The sequence below is a fragment of the Saccopteryx leptura genome, chromosome 12 (genome assembly GCF_036850995.1).
Source record: "Saccopteryx leptura isolate mSacLep1 chromosome 12, mSacLep1_pri_phased_curated, whole genome shotgun sequence".
NCBI lineage: Eukaryota > Metazoa > Chordata > Mammalia > Chiroptera > Emballonuridae > Saccopteryx > Saccopteryx leptura.
Genome location: NC_089514.1, coordinates 31,498,210 through 31,519,965, shown reverse-complemented (window position 1 = coordinate 31,519,965; position 21,756 = coordinate 31,498,210). Strand labels below are relative to the sequence as shown.

At 41.9% G+C, this 21,756-nt stretch overlaps 1 protein-coding gene across 1 annotated transcript in view; it reads right to left on the bottom strand.

The window, feature by feature from the left end:
• SLC25A13 (solute carrier family 25 member 13) overlaps window positions 1-21,756 on the bottom strand; it is a 188,539-nt gene that overhangs the window by 28,740 nt on the left and 138,043 nt on the right. Inside the window, exon 14 of the mRNA XM_066354073.1 lies at window positions 1,445-1,585. Coding sequence (XP_066210170.1) covers window positions 1,445-1,585 — 141 coding nt within the window. The remainder of the gene's footprint in view (window positions 1-1,444; window positions 1,586-21,756) is intronic.

The following is a 21,756-nucleotide window of genomic DNA, read 5'->3' as shown; positions in this document are numbered from 1 at the left end:
TGCAAACATGAGTTAAAAAGAAAACGGGTAAAATTCCTGGGGGAAGGATCTTGCAAATGCTGTGTTGATTATCAAAACAAGGCATTTAACATTCACTCTAAAAAGCAATAAACTGTTACATTATGGGACCAGTTAGATCCATACAGGATGCACTGGAAACAGGAAAAAAGAAAACATCTGTCCTCACGTTAGGGGTCTGTAGGATAAAACTTCCGGGGACAATAATGCACAGGGCAGGGCCCAGAAATGCTGAGTCTTGTCAGCTTGGGATAAAGACAAAGTCCTCTGCAAGATCATAGGAGCAACCGAGTCACAAAGTAGCTTAAGTGGTGATGAGGACACAGGTTCATGGGAGGGGGCTGTGGGGGAGGGGCGTAAAGAGGGACAAGTATATGGTGACGGAAAATGATTTGACTTTGGGTGACGGCCACACAACACAATCAACAGTTCAAATGCTATAGAAATGTTTACCTAAAACCTATGTACTCTTCTTACTGATCAATGTCACCCTATTAAATTTAATTTCTAAAAAAAAAAGAAAAAGACACTGGTTCAAAATTCCTATGAAAAATTTTAATAAACTATTTCTTGATATGTGTGTATAGAAGGAAAGCAATATTAGTTTTTTAGAATGTGATTTTATATATTTATATGTAAATAAATAAAAACTATTCTAAGTAGACATTGGTCTTCTCATCCTATATCCCTAAAGGTTTAGTTATACAAGCTGGCTGTGAAACATTTTTTTGAATCATCTCATTGAAAAATGGTGAATACCTTGTTTGCTAAAGCAATATACATGAAGAAATTCTAATATAGTCCATTAAAGCTTCTTTGGTAGAGGAGTATAAATAATAAATTTTAAGTATTTTCTAAAAGTTTAGTTTCCCAATCGTTCTGAAAAACTATTTCCTTAATGAAAAAAAGTTAAGATTCAACATAATTATGACAAGCCATACACACGGACAGGCCGGGGATGTACAGGATCAGAACATCGGTTCTTGATCTGGTGAGGGTTTGTTTCTCCTTAAGCTGAGCTCAGCGTAGCTTCTGGAAGGTGGTACTCTGTGATCTCTGCATCTATGCTTCATGGAAGTCATCGAGAATTAGGTTTTGTGTATCAATAACAAACTCAAATAAGGCTCTAGCCAGTGTTGTATGAAGACCTGGGCATTGAACAACAACTAGTGGGCATCATTCACATCACAGTCATCTTTAATTTGTGCATTTTTTTTTGGTGGATAGCAGAAAGGGGCACCTCCTTCTAATTGGCATGAAGGTGCCCTACGGGCTCCAGCAGAACGTCTTCTACATATAATCTTTATTATGTAGCAAATGCACCAAGCTAGGTGTAGAAATGTGAGGAATCAATTTCATGCTGATGAGCGGTTACTAGTTTAAGAAGTTTGCACACGGTCAGATAAATGACCAGAAGAAAAGTTACCTTGTAGATCCCAAAGAGTCCCAGGTCCCGCACGACAGACAGAGCACTGACCCGGGGACCAGTGGTGATTTCCCCAGCCACTTGCAAACGGATTTTGACGATTTCCAAAGGATTTGTGAAAATCACCTGGGAACCTCCTGCCTAAAATGAGAAAAAGGAAAAAAAAAAAAGAGAAAAATGTATTATCCAGATAGGGTAACAGTAAAATGGTTCAGGAAGAGACGCATGATTATCTTGAATGGAGCTCTGAATAGTCTACCCTGGAGAGACTGTAGTTTCGATCCTTGTCCCATCGATGAAAACAGTTAGTGGTTATGAGCTTGAATGAAAATACAGATTTTACCTGGGGGACCTTGGGTAAACAGGCCCTATCTCCTTCCTGAAGAGGATGAAACTGGGCAAAGACCAGAGACACTGCCAAAAAACAGAGACTTCTATTGGCCTCACCAAAGCCCTCACACTAAAATGACAAAGATTCCTTGAAGGGCAATCGCTGCCACCACAGGGCTCAAAGCCAAGGACACAGAGGCAGCAACAAAATGAAAATCAAAGAGTATGCAAATAAAGAGACCCAGAGCTGCCTGGCAGAACGGGAGGGGACAGGGAGGACACAGGCTCCCCCGTGACGGGCTTCGTGCTTTTGTCAATGATTCAAATCTTGCCAGAAAACATGTAAACTTAAGATGAAAGCTATTATTTTTTTCCCCTTCTCTTAAAAAAATCAGGCCGATCATCAAACACTATTTTCTGGAGTTACATATTATTATAATTTTATTTATGTATTACCTGTGTATAGAATTACTCTTTTCACATAAGATGAATGTCAAAGTAGTAAAAATATGCATTAAATCAATTATGGCCCAAACTTTGAACAATGTGTGTTATTTTATTCCAGCAATGGCTGGGTGCCACACCTCCAAGATCATCAGTGGAAATCTTTAAAGTGCACTATAAGGGAAATTTTAAGCTAGCTATTTTGAAGCTAAGCCTATATTTATCTTAAGCAATTACATTCTTTCTTACTGTACTTCAACTTGTTATTCCTTGTCACAAATATATTAAATTTTTATATCATTCCAACTCAGGTTGACACACAGTTACAGTTCAGAATCTTGATTATGCAGTGAACGCCGAGCTGGACCACAGACACGGTAATGACATCTTACAGCTGAGTAAAGGCCATCACAGTAACAGGCACCATTTGGGTCGGTATCAACCCAAACTACTTCTTGCTAGAGGCGTTTGATCCTATTAACCAATGTATTACAGGTCCTCACAAAATGGCCTGTACTAATCAGAACCAGCTACAAGAATGGTCTTTGAAGTACTGTTTATAATACCTAGAAATAAAAACTAGAAACAACACAAATATCCTATAGTAAGGAACGGATTAAAGGAATTTGAGTATGTCGTGCAATGAGATTCTATCTCGCCAATAAAAATATTGTGGAAAATGTTCACTATGTGAAGTGAAGGGAAAACCTCGTATGTTTAAATGTACGTCCACATCTCCCCAGCGCTGCCCTGGCATCACGTGGAGGAGACAGACACACGGGGTAGTGCTTTTGAGGTGGTACATTAAAAATGGTTTATTTTCTTTTCAGCTTTTACAAAAATTTATTCTATCTAGATCATGTATTACTTCTAGAAGGAAAAATAAATAACTTCTGCATAACTTAGTTAACATACATGGCAATGCTAACCTCCGCAGAAAAGAAAAATGTTCATTCATTAACTAAGTCAAATTGTTTTTCTATTTTTACCAACTTAATACCTTAATCAAGACACACTTGTTCTTAAAAGACTGAGATTTTCCTCTTCTCACCGACATTAAAACCGTTCAGAAGGCACCGCACTCTCCTGAGTCTAGACGGCCACACAGACTGCGTGCCTGTGCCTACCATCACCTTCATCTCTCCTACGTGACATTAAGGAGGGGGAGCAAACGGTTGCTCTTGGTAGGAAAACACCTGGGTTGGATTCATCCAAAGGTCCAAGAAAGGCCCTTCTGAAGTAGAAAGGAGGCTGCTGTGTTCTTCTGGTCCACACGGAGACATTCTGCCCCCACTTCTCCCGGGCCCACAGCAGCCTCGCTGCTCCGCGCTGCTGCCCCCTGCAGGAAGCCAGGGGAACCAACCCTGCCGGCTACAGCCCTGGAGTCTCCTGTGGGTTTGCGCCTGCCCCTCTCCACGTGACATGCAGGGGGCTGCGTAAGGGTGGCAGGAGGAAGGGATGACATGGACCTGGCCTAGTCACACTGCTCAGGGCACAGCAAAGGTCATGTTTGTGCTTCTGGACCTGCACTCTCCATCGCAAAACTGAATAAAAATTGAAAAAGAAAATTGTGTTATGTGGGCAGAATTGCTCAGAAAGATTTGCTGAGTTGGAAGTAGCCTGAGGCTGAGTTTTGAAAGCTCAAAAGCGGGTAAGATGGTGCCCACCAAGGGTAGCGTGGGAAGCAGTCAGGGCACATCGATCTTCTGGAGAACCGAACGGGAGCGCAATGCATACTCACCAAGTCCCACCCACAGCAGGTAAGGAGGCAGCGGAGCGTGCAGGTGAAGACTGAGCCTCAGCCCTCATCTCCCAAACTATCCACTTCTGAGGACCAAAGAGACGGTGGCTGTCCTGCAGCCAGCACAGTGCCCAAGACACAGCAGTGACACCGAACACGTTGGTTTCTTTTCCTCTAGCTCCTAAACTGATGGTTCTCCTTCCTGGCTGCATGTCAAATCACTATATGAGCTTTCAAAAAATGATGACTGCTAGACCCTACTCCAGACAAAGTAAATGAGGATTTCTGCATCTGCGCTTTGAAAAGTTTTCCTACTTGATGAAATGTGCAGTGAGAGCTGAGAACTGTTTTAGTTCACTACGGCGACTCTAGGATCCCTTTCAACTCTGAGACTGCTTTACAGGCTTATTGAAAGCTGTGATTTCAAATTCCAGTCTTCAGTGTTCTTCCACAGAGTAACTTTTATATATTTTACACCTGATCTCATAATAAACATTTTATGCATATCCAAGTGGTACCATTATTAAAGGGCATAATTCTTAGGTATAGAATTGATGTCTTCTTCATTATCTTACGTCTTTACTAATGCCTGTAAAACTTAACATTATATACAATGAAATAAATTATAGTCAACTCCCTAACTCCAAGCCAAACGATAGATGCCACTTCTTTTAGTACAACACAGTGAATTCTAATCGCTAAGGATGATACAAAAGTCAAATCCACCCCAGAGAGCCGCAGGGAACAGAAGCAGTGGGAAGAAAGAGTGCAGCGATACCATGAAAAAATAATGATGTACTCGTCACCTCTGGTGGGTTCAGCAAGAAAGAACCTACAGACTCCAAGTGGCACACTGTAGAGGTGCCAGAGATGAATGGGTCCTTTGGAGTCAAGCTGGAAGGAAATGAGACTCCGAGGCACCAGGCGAAGATGCTTATCATCAGATGCGTGGGGTCTGGGCATCACCACCACTCCATCACGGAGCAGCACACTGCCGGCTGCTCTTCTGGCTCCTGGTCTATTATCCATTCACAGTAGCTCCCCCGGTATCTCCTTTGCAGAGATCAAAGACAGCCGAATCCACGGACAGGAACACCTATTGTGCACAATGTCTTTGTGTCCCTCATCACCTGAGAGCTCTGGCTGTGTGAAGAGACTGGGTTTGTGTGTGCGCGTGTGTGTGCAATTTTGTCACAAAACTGTGACTTTCTGAAGTCGGAGGCAGGTAGGACAGGGGAAGATTTTCCATACTAGGACTGGCTCTGTGGGGCCTATTATAGCTACAGCAGGGACACTGACTTCCCTACAGGTTTCAGGGAATATTCTGTTACTGAAATTTTAGTTACTACCCAGTATCTGGATCTGTCTAAAGAGAAATGCACATGCCCACTGCAGACTCATTTCTGCTACCTAATCATTCATCCATCTGTTTATTTACCAAATATTTATAAGCAATCATGTTAAAAGTTTGTCCTATGAACTGTAAGGACACAAATGAGTGAGAAAGCATTTCTGTTTTCAGGGAGCTTGAAAAAGGAGTAAAATAATCGATAAGCATCCATTATGGGCTACTGGGGTATTGCTTTTCATGTATTATATATAGATCTTCAGTCCACGCAAGTGGTATTTTTTTCCAGATTTTACATAAGAGGAAACTGAGGCATAGAAAGATTAAAGCAACTGTTATGAGTTGAATTTTGTTTTACCAAAATTTATATATTAAGGCACCACCTCTCAGAACTTAGGAATGTGGTTATATTTGGAGGTAGGGCCTCCAAAGAGGTAATTAAGGTAAATGAGATCATGAGTGGACCCTAATCCAATAGGACCAGTGTCCAATAGACAGGCAGTTGTACAGAGAAGAGACCATGTGAGGACGCAGAGGGAAGGGGGCATCTTCAAGTCAAGCAGAGAGGCCTCAGTAGAAACCCGCCTTGCTGACAACTTGATCTCAGACTTCTAGCCTGCGCTCTTCTGTGAGGGCAGCCCTAGCAAACTCAGACAGCAACCTACCCAGGTCTACATAGCCAGCAAGCAGAGGGAAGACTTTTCCGATACATGCATGCCCTATGGAGATGAAATGGCACATGAGAAAAGAGAATTATATTAAGAGCTGAAGTCAAACTGCCAGGGCGATTCAAAGACTGGCAAGACTTCTGCTGGCCGGGCTGATCTGGGGAGGAGGTGGAACATACAGAATGACACACCTATGGCTGACTGCAGTGGGATTAGGGTTCAGGAAATCTAGGCGGGAGATGGCACAAAGGTACACTGACAAGGGTTTCCCACACATATAGGCAAACAGAGCCAGCATCGCATCTGTCCAGTGAAATTTTAATGAGGATGACGATTATGGTAAGGTCAACATTATCATTCACTAGCATTTACCGAGTGCTTACTATGTACACCAGACCCTGCGCTAAGAGCTTTGTAAGAGTTTTTTCTTTAAGTCCGCATAATATTGTAAGGTAACGAGTAATACAATTTCAGTTTGTGTAAGTGTACAAACTGAGGCTGGAAGGGGAGAAGGAGGTTATACAACTTGCCTGAGGTCACACAGCTGGGAAGGCAGAGCCTGGACCGACCTGGACCTGCTGGACGCCAGGGCCTGAGCCCTACACTTCTTGTCACAGTGATAAGGGAGACTCATCGGGCCCTTTGGTCCAGATGGCATGGGAGGGCGATGAAATATATGGCTGACAGGAAGACTCCCAGCAACGACACATCATGGAAGGCTTAGATGCTACTCTGGAAAACAGGTTGCATTCTGGAGATGGTGCCTACATGAGTGCCTGTGGCTGGCCCACAGCTGGTAAACAAAGTTTAGGAACCAGAGTATCCTTACCTGCATGTCCGTCTCAGAGAGAAGACAGCCAGCAGAGGGGAGAGTGTATTAGGGTGAGTGTAGCCCTGAGGCAGTAATAACAATTAAGGTTTTAGCAACTAGGTGGCCAGAATTAGAACAATTACATGGGTGACGAGGGGGTGGGGTGGGATAGGCAGAAATGGATGCAACAGCGAGCAACAGGGCTTGGCTGCTAAACATGGGACAAGGTGGGGAAGGCCAGAAGTTCTGCACCTGTGTAACAGGAACAGAGGGTATGTACTCTACATCAGTGGTCCCCAACCTTTTTTGAGCCACGGACCGGTTTAATGTCAGAAAATATTTTCACGGACCGGCCTTTAGGGTGGGACGGATAAATGTATCACATGACCGAGACAAGCGTCAAGAGGGAGTCTTAGACGGATGTAACAGGGAATCTGGTCATTTTTAAAAAATAAAACATCGTTCAGATGTAAATATAAATAAAACAAAAATAATGTTAAGTTATTTATTCTTTCTCTGCGGACCGGTACCAAATGGCCCACGGACTGGTACCGGTCTGCGGCCCGGGGGTTGGGGACCACTGCCCTACATGACACATACAGAGGGCAATGGAAGGGCGAGTGGGAGTTAAGGACTGAGACACAGATGAGGGCGCCATCCCACCTGTGCTAACTGAAGGTTGGAGGTGAGACAGCGTGGGAGGAAGTGATGTGAAGTCAGCTACACACCAGGGCACAGTAATCCAGGCATGGGAGTCAAGCAAGGGGCTTCCAGAGAGAAAAGGCCAATGGCAGAATTGTCAACAATGTCTGCTGACCCGGGGAGGCGAAATCAGCTACACACCAGGGCACAGTAATCCAGGCATGGGAGTCAAGCAAGGGGCTTCCAGAGAGAGAAGGCCAATGGCAGAATTGTCAACAATGTCTGCTGACCTGGGGAGGCGAAGTCCAGCATACAGGGTGATCCGTGACTGGAAAGATGGGAAACTGGATGCCAAGGAATGAGAGAAAGTATATGTAACCCATGCTTTCAAGAGGAGGGAAAGAGGAAAAACGGTAGTTATTTATGGAAGCAAGCAAAGTAGAATGAAATTGTACTTAGGGTTACAAGGAGAAAAGATCGAGGGGAGAGTGAAGAGATAAAACAGAGCTAGGGATGATGAGGTTCTGCTTAAGTGAACAGTGCCCGTTCTGAGTAGAGGAGGAGGTGCTGTGGAAGGTGTCTGGTGAAACCTGCAGATTTACTTTAATTGTGGGATAATACTACTTCAGAGCAGACACTGACCACAGGTAGTTGTTCTTACCATTTATGCTTTAAAGATAAAAAAAAAAAAAAAAGAAAAAGAAATAAAAAGAATCAAATAGATCAGGCTTTGGCACAAGGAGCCATGACTAAAGTTCTAAAGCATAAACCAAATCAGTGCAACAAAAGACCGCTCAGATTCAACGGTGACATTATATTTGGGTACTCCAGAGATGTTAGGGCCAAGTGAGTCTGATCTCCAACAAGACAAGACAAAGTACTCAATGACATCTAAAGATGTGTCCAGGGCACTTGCTCACACATTCCATCCCTCAACTCAAAACAAACAGCTGGGAAGACACTGCTCAGGGCTGCTCCTCTGCACCTGCTCAAGGGACAGAGCCACACGCAGCTCCACAGCGGGTCCTCTATTAAAAGCCTACTGTGTGCAAGGGACTGGAGGTGAAGAATAACTAGGGTCAGTGCAAGGTGGGTTTGTACCCAGGCTACTACCAGTTCTAAACAAGAACATTTTATTGCTTTCTCTATTAGTCTTACATATTAACATCACTGTGACAAAAGTGTGTGTATGTATGTGTGTGTGTGTATATATATATATATATATAAAACATTTATTTTTATTTTATTTTTAAAGTGATTTTAGAGAGAGAGCAACATTAATATACTGTTCCACCTATTCATGCATTCATTAGTTGACTCCTTCATGCACCCAGATCTGGGATCAAACCCCCAACCTTGGTGCATTGGGATGACGCTCCAACCAACTGAACTACCTGGCCAGGGATGTAGCATTTTAAAAAAATTTTTTAAATTTTTAAAATTTTTCTGAGGTTGGAAACAGGGAGGCAGTCAGACAGACTCCCGCATGCGCCCAACCAGGATCTACTCGGCATGCCCACCAGGGGGCAATGCTCTGCCCATCTGGGGCATCGCTCTGTTGCAACCAGAGCCATTCTAGCACCTGAGGCAGAGGCCATAGAGCCATCCTCAGTGCCTGGGCCAACTTTGCTCCAATGGAGCCTTGGCTGCGGGAGGGGAAGAGAGAGACAGAGAGGAAGGAGAGGGGGAGGGGCGGAGAAGCAGATGGGCGCTTCTCCTGTGTGCCCTGGCCGGGAATCGAACCTGGGACTCCTGCATGCCAGGCTGACGCTCTGCCACTGAGCCAACCGGCCAGGGCTGTTGCATTTTTTTTAAAGGAACCTGACAGAAACATTATATATCTTTAGAGGAACAATATGGAACTGCTATCCCAAAATATCTTACAGATGAACATTTTTTGGTAAGTGGCATTAATCATTAATAAGGAATAACCTAACATGAAGTGTATATAATTAAAATTTTAAAATATATAGATTTTTTTAAAAAAAGGAGCATAAGTATTTGAATACTAGAGAAACAAGTATTATACTTAGACTGAGAGATTCAATGTTGTTAAGATGTCCATTTGCCAGTAATTTAAAATGCAAAAATAAAAATGTCAATATTCCCATAAACCTTATAAAGATGTCCATTTGTCTATAAATTCATTTAAAGTTTAATGCAATCTTCCTAAATAAAATTTCAACACGGTTTCCTAAAGATGTTTAAAGACAGGAGTGCTCTGAACAAAAAGTTCTGTGTAGAACAGCGGTTCTCAACCTGTCGCGACCCACAGGTTGAGAACCGCTGGTGTAGAATCTTGCGTCAGTATAGGTAAACACATATAGTCAGTGATTTTTACAAATGTAGTCCAAGACTAGAGAAAGAATCGAGACACGCAGGGTCACTGAGTTTCTTGAAAAGGTATACAGTACAGGGGGTGCTGTGTAGTGGCACGGTCAGTGGGAGAGGCCACCTCCTTCCACCTGCAGTGTAGCCAGGGGTCCCGTTCTGCCCAACTCGCATATCTGGGAGCATCCCGGGTTGCTGTTGTTTTCTAATTTTGACTAAGGGGAAGATTTTGATCCATTTCTGCATCAGTCCCATAGGCTATGAAGCAGAATACAGTAACTCCATCTTTCTGGGAGAGTTTCCAGCCTTTGTCCTCCCTCCCCCCCCCCTTTTTTTTCTTTTTCTTTTGTATTTTTTCTGAAGCTGGAAACGGGGAGAGACAGTCAGACTCCCGCATGCGCCTGACCGGGATCCACCCGGCACGCCCACCAGGGGCGACGCTCTGCCCACCAGGGGGCGATGCTCTGCCCCTCCGGGGCATCGCTCTGCCGCGACCAGAGCCACTCTAGCATCTGGGGCAGAGGCCAAGGAGCCATCCCCAGCACCCGGGCCATCTTTGCTCCAATGGAGCCTTGGCTGCGGGAGGGGAAGAGAGAGACAGAGAGGAAGGGGGGGGGGTGGAGAAGCAAATGGGCGCTTCTCCTGTGTGCCCTGGCCGGGAATCGAACCCGGGTCCCCCGCACGCCAGGCCGACGCTCTACCACTGAGCCAACTGGCCAGGGCCGCCTCTGTCACCTCTTGCTTCTCAAAGTTGTCTTTTTACCCTTTATTCTTAGAACACACAACCAGGAGGTCCTACGAGCTGGAGGAATCTAAGAGTCTGGGAGTTCACTGGTACAATGGGAGGTCAAGATTTTGTTGCATAAAATTCAATGGCTGGGAAGGGAATTCTCTCCGACCAGCTCTGTGAGGATTTTTTGCAATGTCTGTATTTTTCAAATGATGGTCCCTGATCTATGAGGCCTCCCAGCAGAGGGAAAGACAGCCCAGCGGGGGATCTGGTGTCCCTTCCTCCTGCCACTCTGGAGATGAGGACACAAAGGTGCAGAATTCTGTGCAGAGAAGAGGGATTTGAGTCCAAGGCTGGCCTCGTTCCTTACCCAAGTCGGAACCATTATGATCATCTGCTGAGTGTCAAAAAGCCTGTGCTTTAAAATAATCATTTCTAGTTTTTTTCTTTCTTGTTCCAACAGAGTATCTGCCTGCATTTTGCATTAATCTGATCACTTGGACTAGAATTCCCGTGACTTGGAGAGACTCTGCCTTGAAGAGAGAAATACATGATTCAGAAACACTAATGTACATCAAGAAATATGGAAGAGAGTTGTGTTTTTTTTTTCCAGGTACAATATATTAGACTTTCATCATCTGCATCATGTTTTTCTTTGTAGATCAGGCAATAAATCAGAAGAAAGCCCCCCCCCCCCCCGGTTAGGCAGTAAAATCCCTAAATCATGCCAAGCCGGAATCCTTAAGGAATAGTTCAGACCCAGACATGTATAACTAGTACATATTTTTAATGTCACTCAAATGAGCTTACAAAATAATTATACTGGTGCAAGTTTTACCTAAATAGAGCATACTGGCTCAGGACGGGGGCAACTGAGTCTCATAGACTTGGATTTAACCCAGGCTTTCTCATTTCCTTGTCCGTGAGCTGGGGCAGCTCCTCAAACTTGCTATGGCTTTAGATTGCTCACTAGGACCATAGAGTTCGCACCAATCCCCAGACTCCTTGTGAGGAATACACGTGGCAGTGTACACCAACTGTCAACACAGAGCCTGACACAGCACTGGGGGAAGAAATGCGGGTACTGCCGGCAGTCAGTGGCCCCACCGGGGACAGCCTGTGCTTCGGCAAACGTTTCACCCTACCCACTTCCCACTCCGTCATCTGTACAATGGGCAGACTGACATTCATGCTCTTCATGCTGTTCACAAATATTGACTGTGTGTCTACTCTGTAGTCGTTGTGAACAGGACGGACAAAGACCCGCACCCTCGTGGAGCACATATTCTAGCTGTTATTTACAGGACTATATGAGGACTAAATAAAAACATGTACCTTAAAGCATGTACCCCAGTACCCAGCATGCTGTAATGCTCAATCAATGGTATTGATTACTATTAATAAATATAGGACAGAACTGTTTAGGTGAACCTAACTTACCAAATTCCTTTAACGCCAGTACAAATGGGTTCTCAAATTTTTCTTTTCCCCAGAAACCTGTCTGTTAAAACTTGCTTTCTGAGGAAAGAACAGTTCCATGGAGGACTGGCAGGAAGTAGCGATAGCAGGCAGAAAAGGAGGGGGAAAGAGAAAGTGATAGGTGAGGTAGTAAAGCTCAACGTAATCAGATAGTTCTTATTTAAATTCACTTAATTTTTTTTATTTTGAAGTTAAATGTAATGGGGTGACATTGATCAATAAGAGTACATAGGTTTTGGCCCTGGGTGGTGGCTCAGTGGATAGAGCATTGGCCTGGTGTATGGATGTCCTGGGTTTGATTCCTGATCAGGGCACACAGGAAAAATGACCATCTGCTTCTCCTCCTCCTCTCCCTCTTCCCCTCCTGCAGCCAGTGGCTTAACTGGTTCGAGTGTGAACCCAGTGGTTGAAGATACCAGAGTTGAAGCTCCTGGATGATGATAGCTCTGTTGGAGTGCATCAGTCTCAGGCGCCAAGGATAGCACGGATGATTCGAGCACTGGCCCCAGACAGAGTTTCCGGGTGGGTCCTGGTCAGGGTGTATGTGGGAGTCTGCCTCACTATCTCCCCTCCTCTCAGCAAAAAAAAAAAAAAAAAAAAAAAAAAAAAGAGTACATAGGTTTCAAGCAAACATCTCTATAGATGTAAACTGTTGATTGCATTTTATTAAATTTAAGCTGACATTCAATAAATTGTGGGCATTTTCAATTTTGAAGTCCTTATGTTACTGAGAAATGGTTAATTATGCCCTGCTACAGGACCTGGTAAAATGACTATGTTTGTGGGACTGGGCTCTGCTGTTCCCTTCAGGGGTGGACTGCCCCTGACACTGGCAAATCACTTTGAAAATGTAACCACCATCACAAAAGGGACTGAGAGGGAGACAAAACTGGGTGTAGCACAAAAGGTTCCCCACTGCTGAAAACGACGCACAGTGCACATTCTTCTGACCAGGTAACACGGCTGCTAGACGTGAAGGCAACACAATTACCCTTAATGGTCAGGATCAACTTCTAATTTGTGGAGCTTTTAAAGCTATCCCAAGTGGATGCTGGATGCCTCATCCTGCTACCAATACAAATGAAAGTTCCCATCTCCATATGACAGTGTTAGCTGTTTTGATTCCTGTCTAAAGTCCATGATCTTTATAAATTCGCCTGTGCATCCTGGAGGGCTAAGAGCAAACAGAAAGGAAAATGGGACAGTGGATGCTGCAACTATGTCAGCAGGAAACCCAAGCACCAGGCTTCTCAAATGAATAGGGGTCTATTGACACAAAGCATCATTCTCTCAAATGCTCTAATCTTTCACATGATACAGTTCTCATGGCTAGAAGTAAAATACAGGTTTATTTATTCTTCTAATATCCCCTCTCTGAAACGGGCTAGACAGTCTGCAGAGAACCAGAAGTGTGGTCTCTGTCAAAGCTTTTGCTCAGTGTCCAGATGGCTCCTGCTAGCCTTTACTCCTTCTTTGCTTTCTCATAGTTCTGCCACCCTAATTCCTCTTGCCATGCGACATCAAGATTTACTTGAGTGTGAACCCTTCTGATTCTGCATAGGTCACTTTACTGTGGCGAGTGGCATACCTATTTCTTTTTTAAAAACAAGAATTTCAAGATATCAAATATTTAAAGCAACATGATCTTAATGTACTGCCCAATTTTTCTACCCCAAGAACAGTGACCTTCTCAGAAATGATCTTAACATATACTTTAGATCCGATCATTGTGAACAAGTACGTTGTAAAGTTATACGTGCCTTAAAAATGACTTGCCAAGGCTGACTGCTCATTGTTATGACCACAGGAAATTTCAGTGTAAAATTTCATCCAAATACATTACCAAAAGAATCAGTGTAGAAGTTTCGGTTCCTATGTCTCCATAAACCATTTTCTTTCACCTGTTATGGACTAAACCAGCCTTCCTCCAGTGCTCTCTACTAATCATAGTAGTATCTACAAACATTTTTCCTTGGGTCCTGGGGTGTTGAGTCAAACAAACCCACAAGATGAAAAAGCACACTTTCTTATGATTCCCCAACCACCCCCCCAAACCATTCTAAGCAAGTCTTGAGAATGTGCAGAGAATAGTTAACAGTTTTACATTTTAAAATATCAATTTCATCATCAACCTGCTGGCCACAGAAAACAGTAGTGTTTTTTTTAAAACATAGTGTAATTCCTGCTATTTTTTAAACTAAAAGCTTTAAGTATAACTGCAATTTAATCACTTCTCTTTAATTTGAATTCACATGATACTTTTAGCTACTTAAAAAATTAAGTGGCAAAATGTATATGAAGAATATGTATCTTGATATTTTAATTATGCTCAATTGAATGTACTTAGATTGAAAGTGCTTTTCACAAATGACATGCTAAGAATATCTAATTGCGCACTGACATTCTAAAATCTGTGCTTACTTGTGTCAAAAATAAATTAATATGAAGTTACGGAATATGACTTTTTTTAAAGCTAAAACCCAAACACATTATTGTGATTATTTGGATACAAATAAAATTTAACTGCAAAAAAGGTCTACACTAGTAAATGTCTAATGATTTTCAATATATATACAATGAATAATGAATACTCGGCCCTGGCTAGGTAGCTCAGTTGGTTAGAGCATCACCCCAATACACCAAGGTTATGGGTTCAATCTCCAGTCAGGACACACACAAGAATCAACTGATGAATGCATAAATACGTGGAACAACAAATCAATGTTTCTCTCTCATGTGTCCTCTTTCTCTAAAAGAAAAATCAATAAGCAAAAGAAATTTAAAATAAAATAAAATGAATATTCAAGTAATGATAGTATTTGATTTTTAAATAAATGGGAAAATAAAGATTTACAAAATCTAACCTTTGACATGTTTCATTTACTCTCTTGTAACTGATAAATGGAGACATGAAAATAATCTGTATGTACTACAGGTATTATCATCATATATAAGGACCACAGGAACAAAACAGATATTCAGCGAACAGCAGTGGGTAAATTAGACAAAATGCCATGCTCAACAGTAGTTAACTGATGTCATGAGTACTATAGACAGGCACTAAACAACCTCACGGAGAAGCTGGCAAATTTGAGTGGCATGGGGCTCAGAGGCCACTCATTCAAACCAGTTCTGAATGGCAAGTTACGGACTCAGTGCCCTCACAAGAGCGGGCATCGTGCTTCTGTATTTAGGAATGAGTCCGCGCCACAAGTGAGGGAAACAACAACAAAACCTTTATCTTTACCCCTAGTGTTTTGGGCTGAATTGTGTCCTTCCAAGATTTGTGTGTTGAAGTCCTAATCTTGTATCTCAGAATGTGACTTTTGTTTGGAGGTAGGACCTCTAAATACCATATTTCCCCACATATAAGACGCTCCCATGTATAAGGCGCACCTTAATTTTGGGGCCTGAAATTTGAAAAAAAAAATGTATTACATAAAGTTATTGAACTCAAGTTTTATTCATCATAAAATTCATACAACTCATCACTGTCAAAACTCCAATCCATTAGCTTGTCCTCATCTGTGTCTGACGATGAATCACTGTCTTTATATATTTTCTCGTCCTCAGTTCCATCTATGGCATTTGAAATGCCACAACCACTGTATAAGAGACACCCAGCTTTCAGACCCCAAACTTTTTGGAACTGGGTGTGTCTTATACGTGGGGAAATACGGTAGGTAATTTAAGGTAAAATGAGGTCATATGGGTGGGTGCTAATCTGATACGACTGGAGTCCTTATAAGAGAGGAGATTACGGTACAGACAACACACAGATGGAGGGGTGAGCATGTGAGGACATAACGAGAAGATGGCCACTTGCAAGCAAAGCAGAGAGGCTTCAGAAGAAAACCAAACCTGCAAATACCTTGATCTTGGACTTCCAGCTTCCATAAGTGAGAGAGAATAAATTTCTGTTATTGAAGCCATGTAGTCTGTGGGATTTTGTCATGGCAGCCCTAGCAAACTAACACACACCTAGTTAGACCATGAATAAATGCAGACATCTGAACATAAAGCAGTACAGGATGTTTTCCTGTGATTTTGGGTGTAAATTAAGCTAAAAAATTCTGTAATCACATTTTTAAGAACTTTGAAAAAAAGAATAGATTGTCACTTAATTGTTTTTGAGACAGATACCAAGTTGAAATTTCTTGTTCTTAATTTCTTTACATGGTAAGGCAGAAAAAGGCGACACCGTTTACATATTTTATAAATATTAAGTTTCATATTTTCAACTTCATAGGGCAGTGATTTTCAACCTTTTTCATGTCATGGCACACATACACTAATTGCTAAAATTCTGTGGCACACCAACAAATATTTTTTTGCCAATTTGACACATACACAAAAAGGTATAATTTTGATTTATTCACACCATACGGTTACTGTTGTGTTGGCTGTTGTCATTTTTTTATTTGACAATCTGAGGGAAAAGAGGTCAGCGGCCCTGACTAAACAGTCAGGTGTTGCATGTTTGAAAAATTCTTGTGGCACACCGGGGTGTGTCTGCCGTGACACACTGGTTGAAAATCGCTGTCACAGGGTTTTAATAGGCCTATAGAAGCCCGGCCAAGAAACTGAAGTAGAATGTGTTTGACTGACATTAAAAAGCAATTAAGTTACAGACCTGTCAAATATGTTCACATTGGGGCTCTGCCTGTTATACATGTCTATTTTGACTATGACTACCAGAATCATTTAATGATTTACAGACCTTCAATGTCTAAAATACCCTAACTGTGTGAAAGCTGTGACCCAATCTTTCTTCATATTTTCATATCATAACAAACTCCTCCCCTATTTATTAGAAAACCAGAATGGCCTGACATTTGAATTGTGATAAATCAAACAACTCTGAGACTTTCCCCAAAGAGAGAAAGAGAGGAAAATAGAAAAGAGACATCTGGCTGGCTACGTGTCTACCACAAGGTGACCTTTCCCCTAGTAAGATGACATTTCTGAGCCACCAAAGACAGCCCTCAGACATGTGGGCCAGCCCTGCAGTGTCATTGGGTATCTCTTCGTTTTCACCCAGAGACCAAGCAAGAAAGGGCTTTTCACAGAACTCGTATTCCAGCCTAGGGCCTTCGTCCCGCCCCTGGGCCAGAACACTTTTTGGGCCAACTGTGATGAAGGAGCTGCAGTGGCTTCTCCTGGGAGACTTCCACATTTAGACATTGCCACGGGTAACACTTATTTACTATTCATTACTCCTTTTTCTTACAAAGCTCTCCCCCACCGGAGAGCTCTATTTGTTATAACTGGTGAACCTGCAACGACACATAACCATCACACAACACCCACAGTTTATAACCTTAGGGTTCACTCTTGGTACATTCCATGGGTTTGGACAAATGTGTAACGACATATGTCATCCAGAGTATTTCCACTGCGCTGTAAGTTCTCTGTGCTCTGCTTATTCCTCCCTCCTCTCCCCTCCTTCCCCCTCCCCTCCCCCCTCCCCCCTCTAGCCCCTGGCAACCATAGTTTCCCTGTGTCCATAGTTTTGCCTTTTCCAGAATGTCCTACAGTTGAAAGCATGGATTATGTCACCTCTTCAGATTGGCTTCTTTCACTTAGTGATATGCATTTAAAGTTCCTCCATGTCTTTTCATGACTTGATAGGTTTCCTCCTCTAATATTTTTTATTTATTCATTCATTTTAAAGAGGAGAGAGAGAGGGGGGGGGGAGGAGCAGGAAGCATCAACTTCCATATGTGCCTTGACCAGGCAAGCCCAGGGTTTCAAACAGGCAACCTCAGCGTTCCAGGTCGACACTTTATCCACTGCGCCACTGATAGCGACTTCTTTGTAGACCTCACTAATATTCCATTGTCTGGATATATCAGTTTATTTACCCCTTCACCTACTGAAGGGCATCGTGGCTTCTTCCAATGTTTTGGCAGTTATAAATAAAGCTGCTATAAATGTCCTTGTGCAGGTTTTGTTGAAAACGTAAGTTTTTCAACTCTTTTGGGTAAATACAGAGTGTAATTGTTAGATCTTACTGGAAAAGTATGTTTAGCTTTGTAAGAAGGCTCCAACCTATCTTCCTAAATGGCTGCACCATTTTGTACTCTTCCTAGCAATGTATCAGGGTTGCTGCACATCTTCATCCGCACTGGACACATGGTCAGTGTTTCAGATTTTGGAATGCTAATAGCTGTGTAGTCGTATCTCATTGCTGTCAGTCTCTTTATGCTTTAAAGTCACTCTTTAATGATTCTTTCATGATTCTGACATAATTCCATGTTATCCACTTAATAAAATCTTTTCTACTAAAGACATAAGCAATAATGAATAAGCTACATCAGATGCTTCATCCTATTCTTAAAGTTCTATCTATATTTGGTGGTTAATTTATATGCCATTCTTAAAAACAAAGCCACATAAAATAAATAAGAGATTTTTTTAAAGGTTGGTTCTTTACTGGGTGATCATGAAAAACATTTCTTGTGAAATATCCTGGATATATATGTACATATGCAGACATGTTGTAGTTGTCCTATAAAGTCAATCAATTCCTTAACCTTGCTACAATCCATGGAGTTACTGCCCTCTATATTGGCCATCTGTCTCTAAGTTAATAAGTACCCTACATTAACTGCCCTCACCACCAACACCTTCTGGACAAGTATTTATCTATTCAACAAATATTTTAAGCCCCTCCCATATGCCAGACACAGAGGCACTAACAGTGAGACACTGGGTCCCGTCTGCAGCATTTTAGAAGTCAGTTCAGTCACCATTTACCCAAGGATGCAGGATGTATCATCTGTGAGCACAAATTTTATAGAAGACCTCCTGATGTGGCAGAGCAGGCCCATTTTTAACAAGACCACAGGTCATATGTTAACACCTGAAATAGACTCTTAAGCCTTGGGGTCAATAGTGTTTGAAGACAGGAATAAACCATAAATACAAAGGAAGAAAATTAACCATATGAGAATTAAAGAATTCTGGGCAGTTTATTTTGCTTTGTTTCCTACCACAGTTTTCAAATGATTATTCTTTTCTTAATTAGAAATCACAGTTATAACATGTTGAAATATAGAAAATGTCTGTGATATAATATTGACTAGTATATGTATGGTTGGTATAGTTTTAAGTTTGCAAAGACACGGAAATGAATGAAAAGTGTAAGTAATATAAAGCTTCTGAAAGTAAGGCTAATTTAATTCACTTTAATCTTGTAAGTCACCTATTAAAATAGAAATTATCATTGGCAAACTAAAAACACACAAGACAAACAAAGAAACAAACAAACAAAAAACTCCTTACAATATGGTCTTACATTGTTGGGGTATACAAAAATAATCTCTCAGCGAATATTATAAATACTAGCAATAATAAAATTTGATAGAACAAGTAGATTTTCATTAAACTACAATAAATTAGAAAGATTTAAGCATTAAAAAATAACCTCATTTCCATAGCATCAACCTACTTGACATGCTACATAGGAGCAACCCCATAGAAATTCAACTTAATGACTGAGCCTTCTCCTGTCACTCAATATTATAATTAGGATATGTGTATGGAGACTTGCACAGAGAAAGGAAAACTCTGCCTTAAGAAAACTACACCATGAGGCCACATGTCCACAGAACACCCTGCGAAGAAAAAGATCACAAAAGTGGGAATCAAGTCCATTTCCGGCAGTCTGACACACCAGCTCTGATTGCCATGTGTTCATTACAGGAGGAAATTTTCTCCCTGGTTTGATATGATTGAACTTGAAATCTCAATGGATTCAAGTGCAATCACAAGGAATATGGCTTTAGGTGTATTTCATGACAAAAGTACACACACTACTATTAAAGGAATACTTACAGAATTCAAGCTGAAATCAAAATTGTACAAGAAGGGTTTGAACACACTTATAGATTGTTAGAACGATGCCAAGGTATGAATATCCAGGTGGGGTCATGACTCAAGGCTGCTCTATGGCCTAGCACACAAAGATGAGGCTTGCCCATGAAGTTCCCTCTCACAATAATTAAATGAAAAACAAAATTGAGCCACTTGAGCTAATTAGCGGAGGCTGCAAATGGAAAGAGGCTGAAGGTCAATACTAGGGGAGAGAAGCCAGATGGCCAGCAAGAACGTGAAGGTCATTCTTGAAGAAGTCAATACCGCAAGGAAAAGGAGGAATGGACAGCAAAGTAAAGAGATGCACAGAACACTGACAACATCAAGTGCTGTCAAGGATGTGGAGCAGCAGGAGCTCTCATTCACTGCTGGTGGAAATGCAAAATGGTACAGCCACTTTAGAAGACAGCTTGTAGGTTTATAATAAAGCTAAACATACTTTTACCATAAGATCAAGCTGCCAAGGTTTGAAAAGCCCAAGGTACACAGAGAAGCCACAACAGGAGCTCTGGACAATAGCCTCGGCTGCTCCTAGCCAACAGTGAGCATCACCACCAGCCCCAAACGGGAGCCGTCTTAGACATCCACCTCAGTGAAGCCTTCAGGGGATACCGGCCCAGCTGCTATCTGCCTAAAACAGTATGGCGATCACAAGTAAGGAGTACCCAGCTCAAGCCAGTCAACCCACAGAACCATGACTATAACAAATTGCTGTTTGAAGCCACTTAGTTTTAGAATGACTTGTTATATAGCAATAAATGACCAGAATACCTCTCCTCTTCAGTGATGGAGAAACACTAATAAAATCATTACTGGAGGAAGGAAGGAAGGAAGGAAGGAAGGAAGGAAGGAAGGAAGGAAGGAAGGAAGGAAGACAGTAAAGCAGATAGGAGGTAGGTGTGTTGGGAATAGGGAGTGTTTCAATGTTAAACTTAGTATTGGGCATGAGTTTAAATGGTAAGGCTGAAAAATGACTTTAGGAAAGAAACCTCAAGTTAAAAAAAGCTTGGTTAAATAAATACACCATTCCAACTATATCTATATAAAATCCTGTAAATATACACATCTAACACACATACTCACTGTATGCCAAAATACAACATCTGAACATGATATTCTGATTACTATTCTTTTCTGACAAGCAAAGCATAAGTTGCACTAATGGGAAAAAAATGCAAAACCATCAGTGTGGGAATCCTCTGGCTTGTTCCCACACCACGAAGTCAGAATAAGCATCTAAGAGCAAACATCTATCTGGCATAGGGATACACTCACATGTAACAAAAAGTATACAGACACGCATGGAAATGAAAGACACCCATTTCAGGACAGGGTTAGCTCTTGGGAGATGAGGAGGGAAAGCTGTTGGGACAGGTCCATGAGAGACTCCAGTGGCGTATGTCAAGTATGACGTCATGCGCTAAGCAGTAGCACACAGGTGTCTGTATCTTTTCATTTTTCAACATCAGAGAAATTAACTGCAACTGAATGTGATGCAAAACAAGATGAGTAATGAAAACTTGCCTTAAAAATGGTATCTGATACACGCTGTACAAACAGACATAAAAGTATCATTCATGTGAGAATCAGCATTATAATGGAAATATAGGTGAGAACAACAGGGTCAAACTTACTTACAGGGACAGCAGTTGAGATTGCTCTTCATGCCATTTCCTCCCCAACGGTGACATTCTCACCAGTCCCTTTCAGCAACAGTGACATGAGCATATCAAGTATTTTCCCCACTTAAAATGAATGTAAACTCCCATAAGCATTAGATATATTTACATATACGCATGCACACAAATATACAGGTATGTGTGAGAATGTATCTCAGTGGAGAAATACCAGTGGGCCTATACCAAAGGACCATTGTTCAAAACATATGTTCACTTATCTTTTCAAAAGTT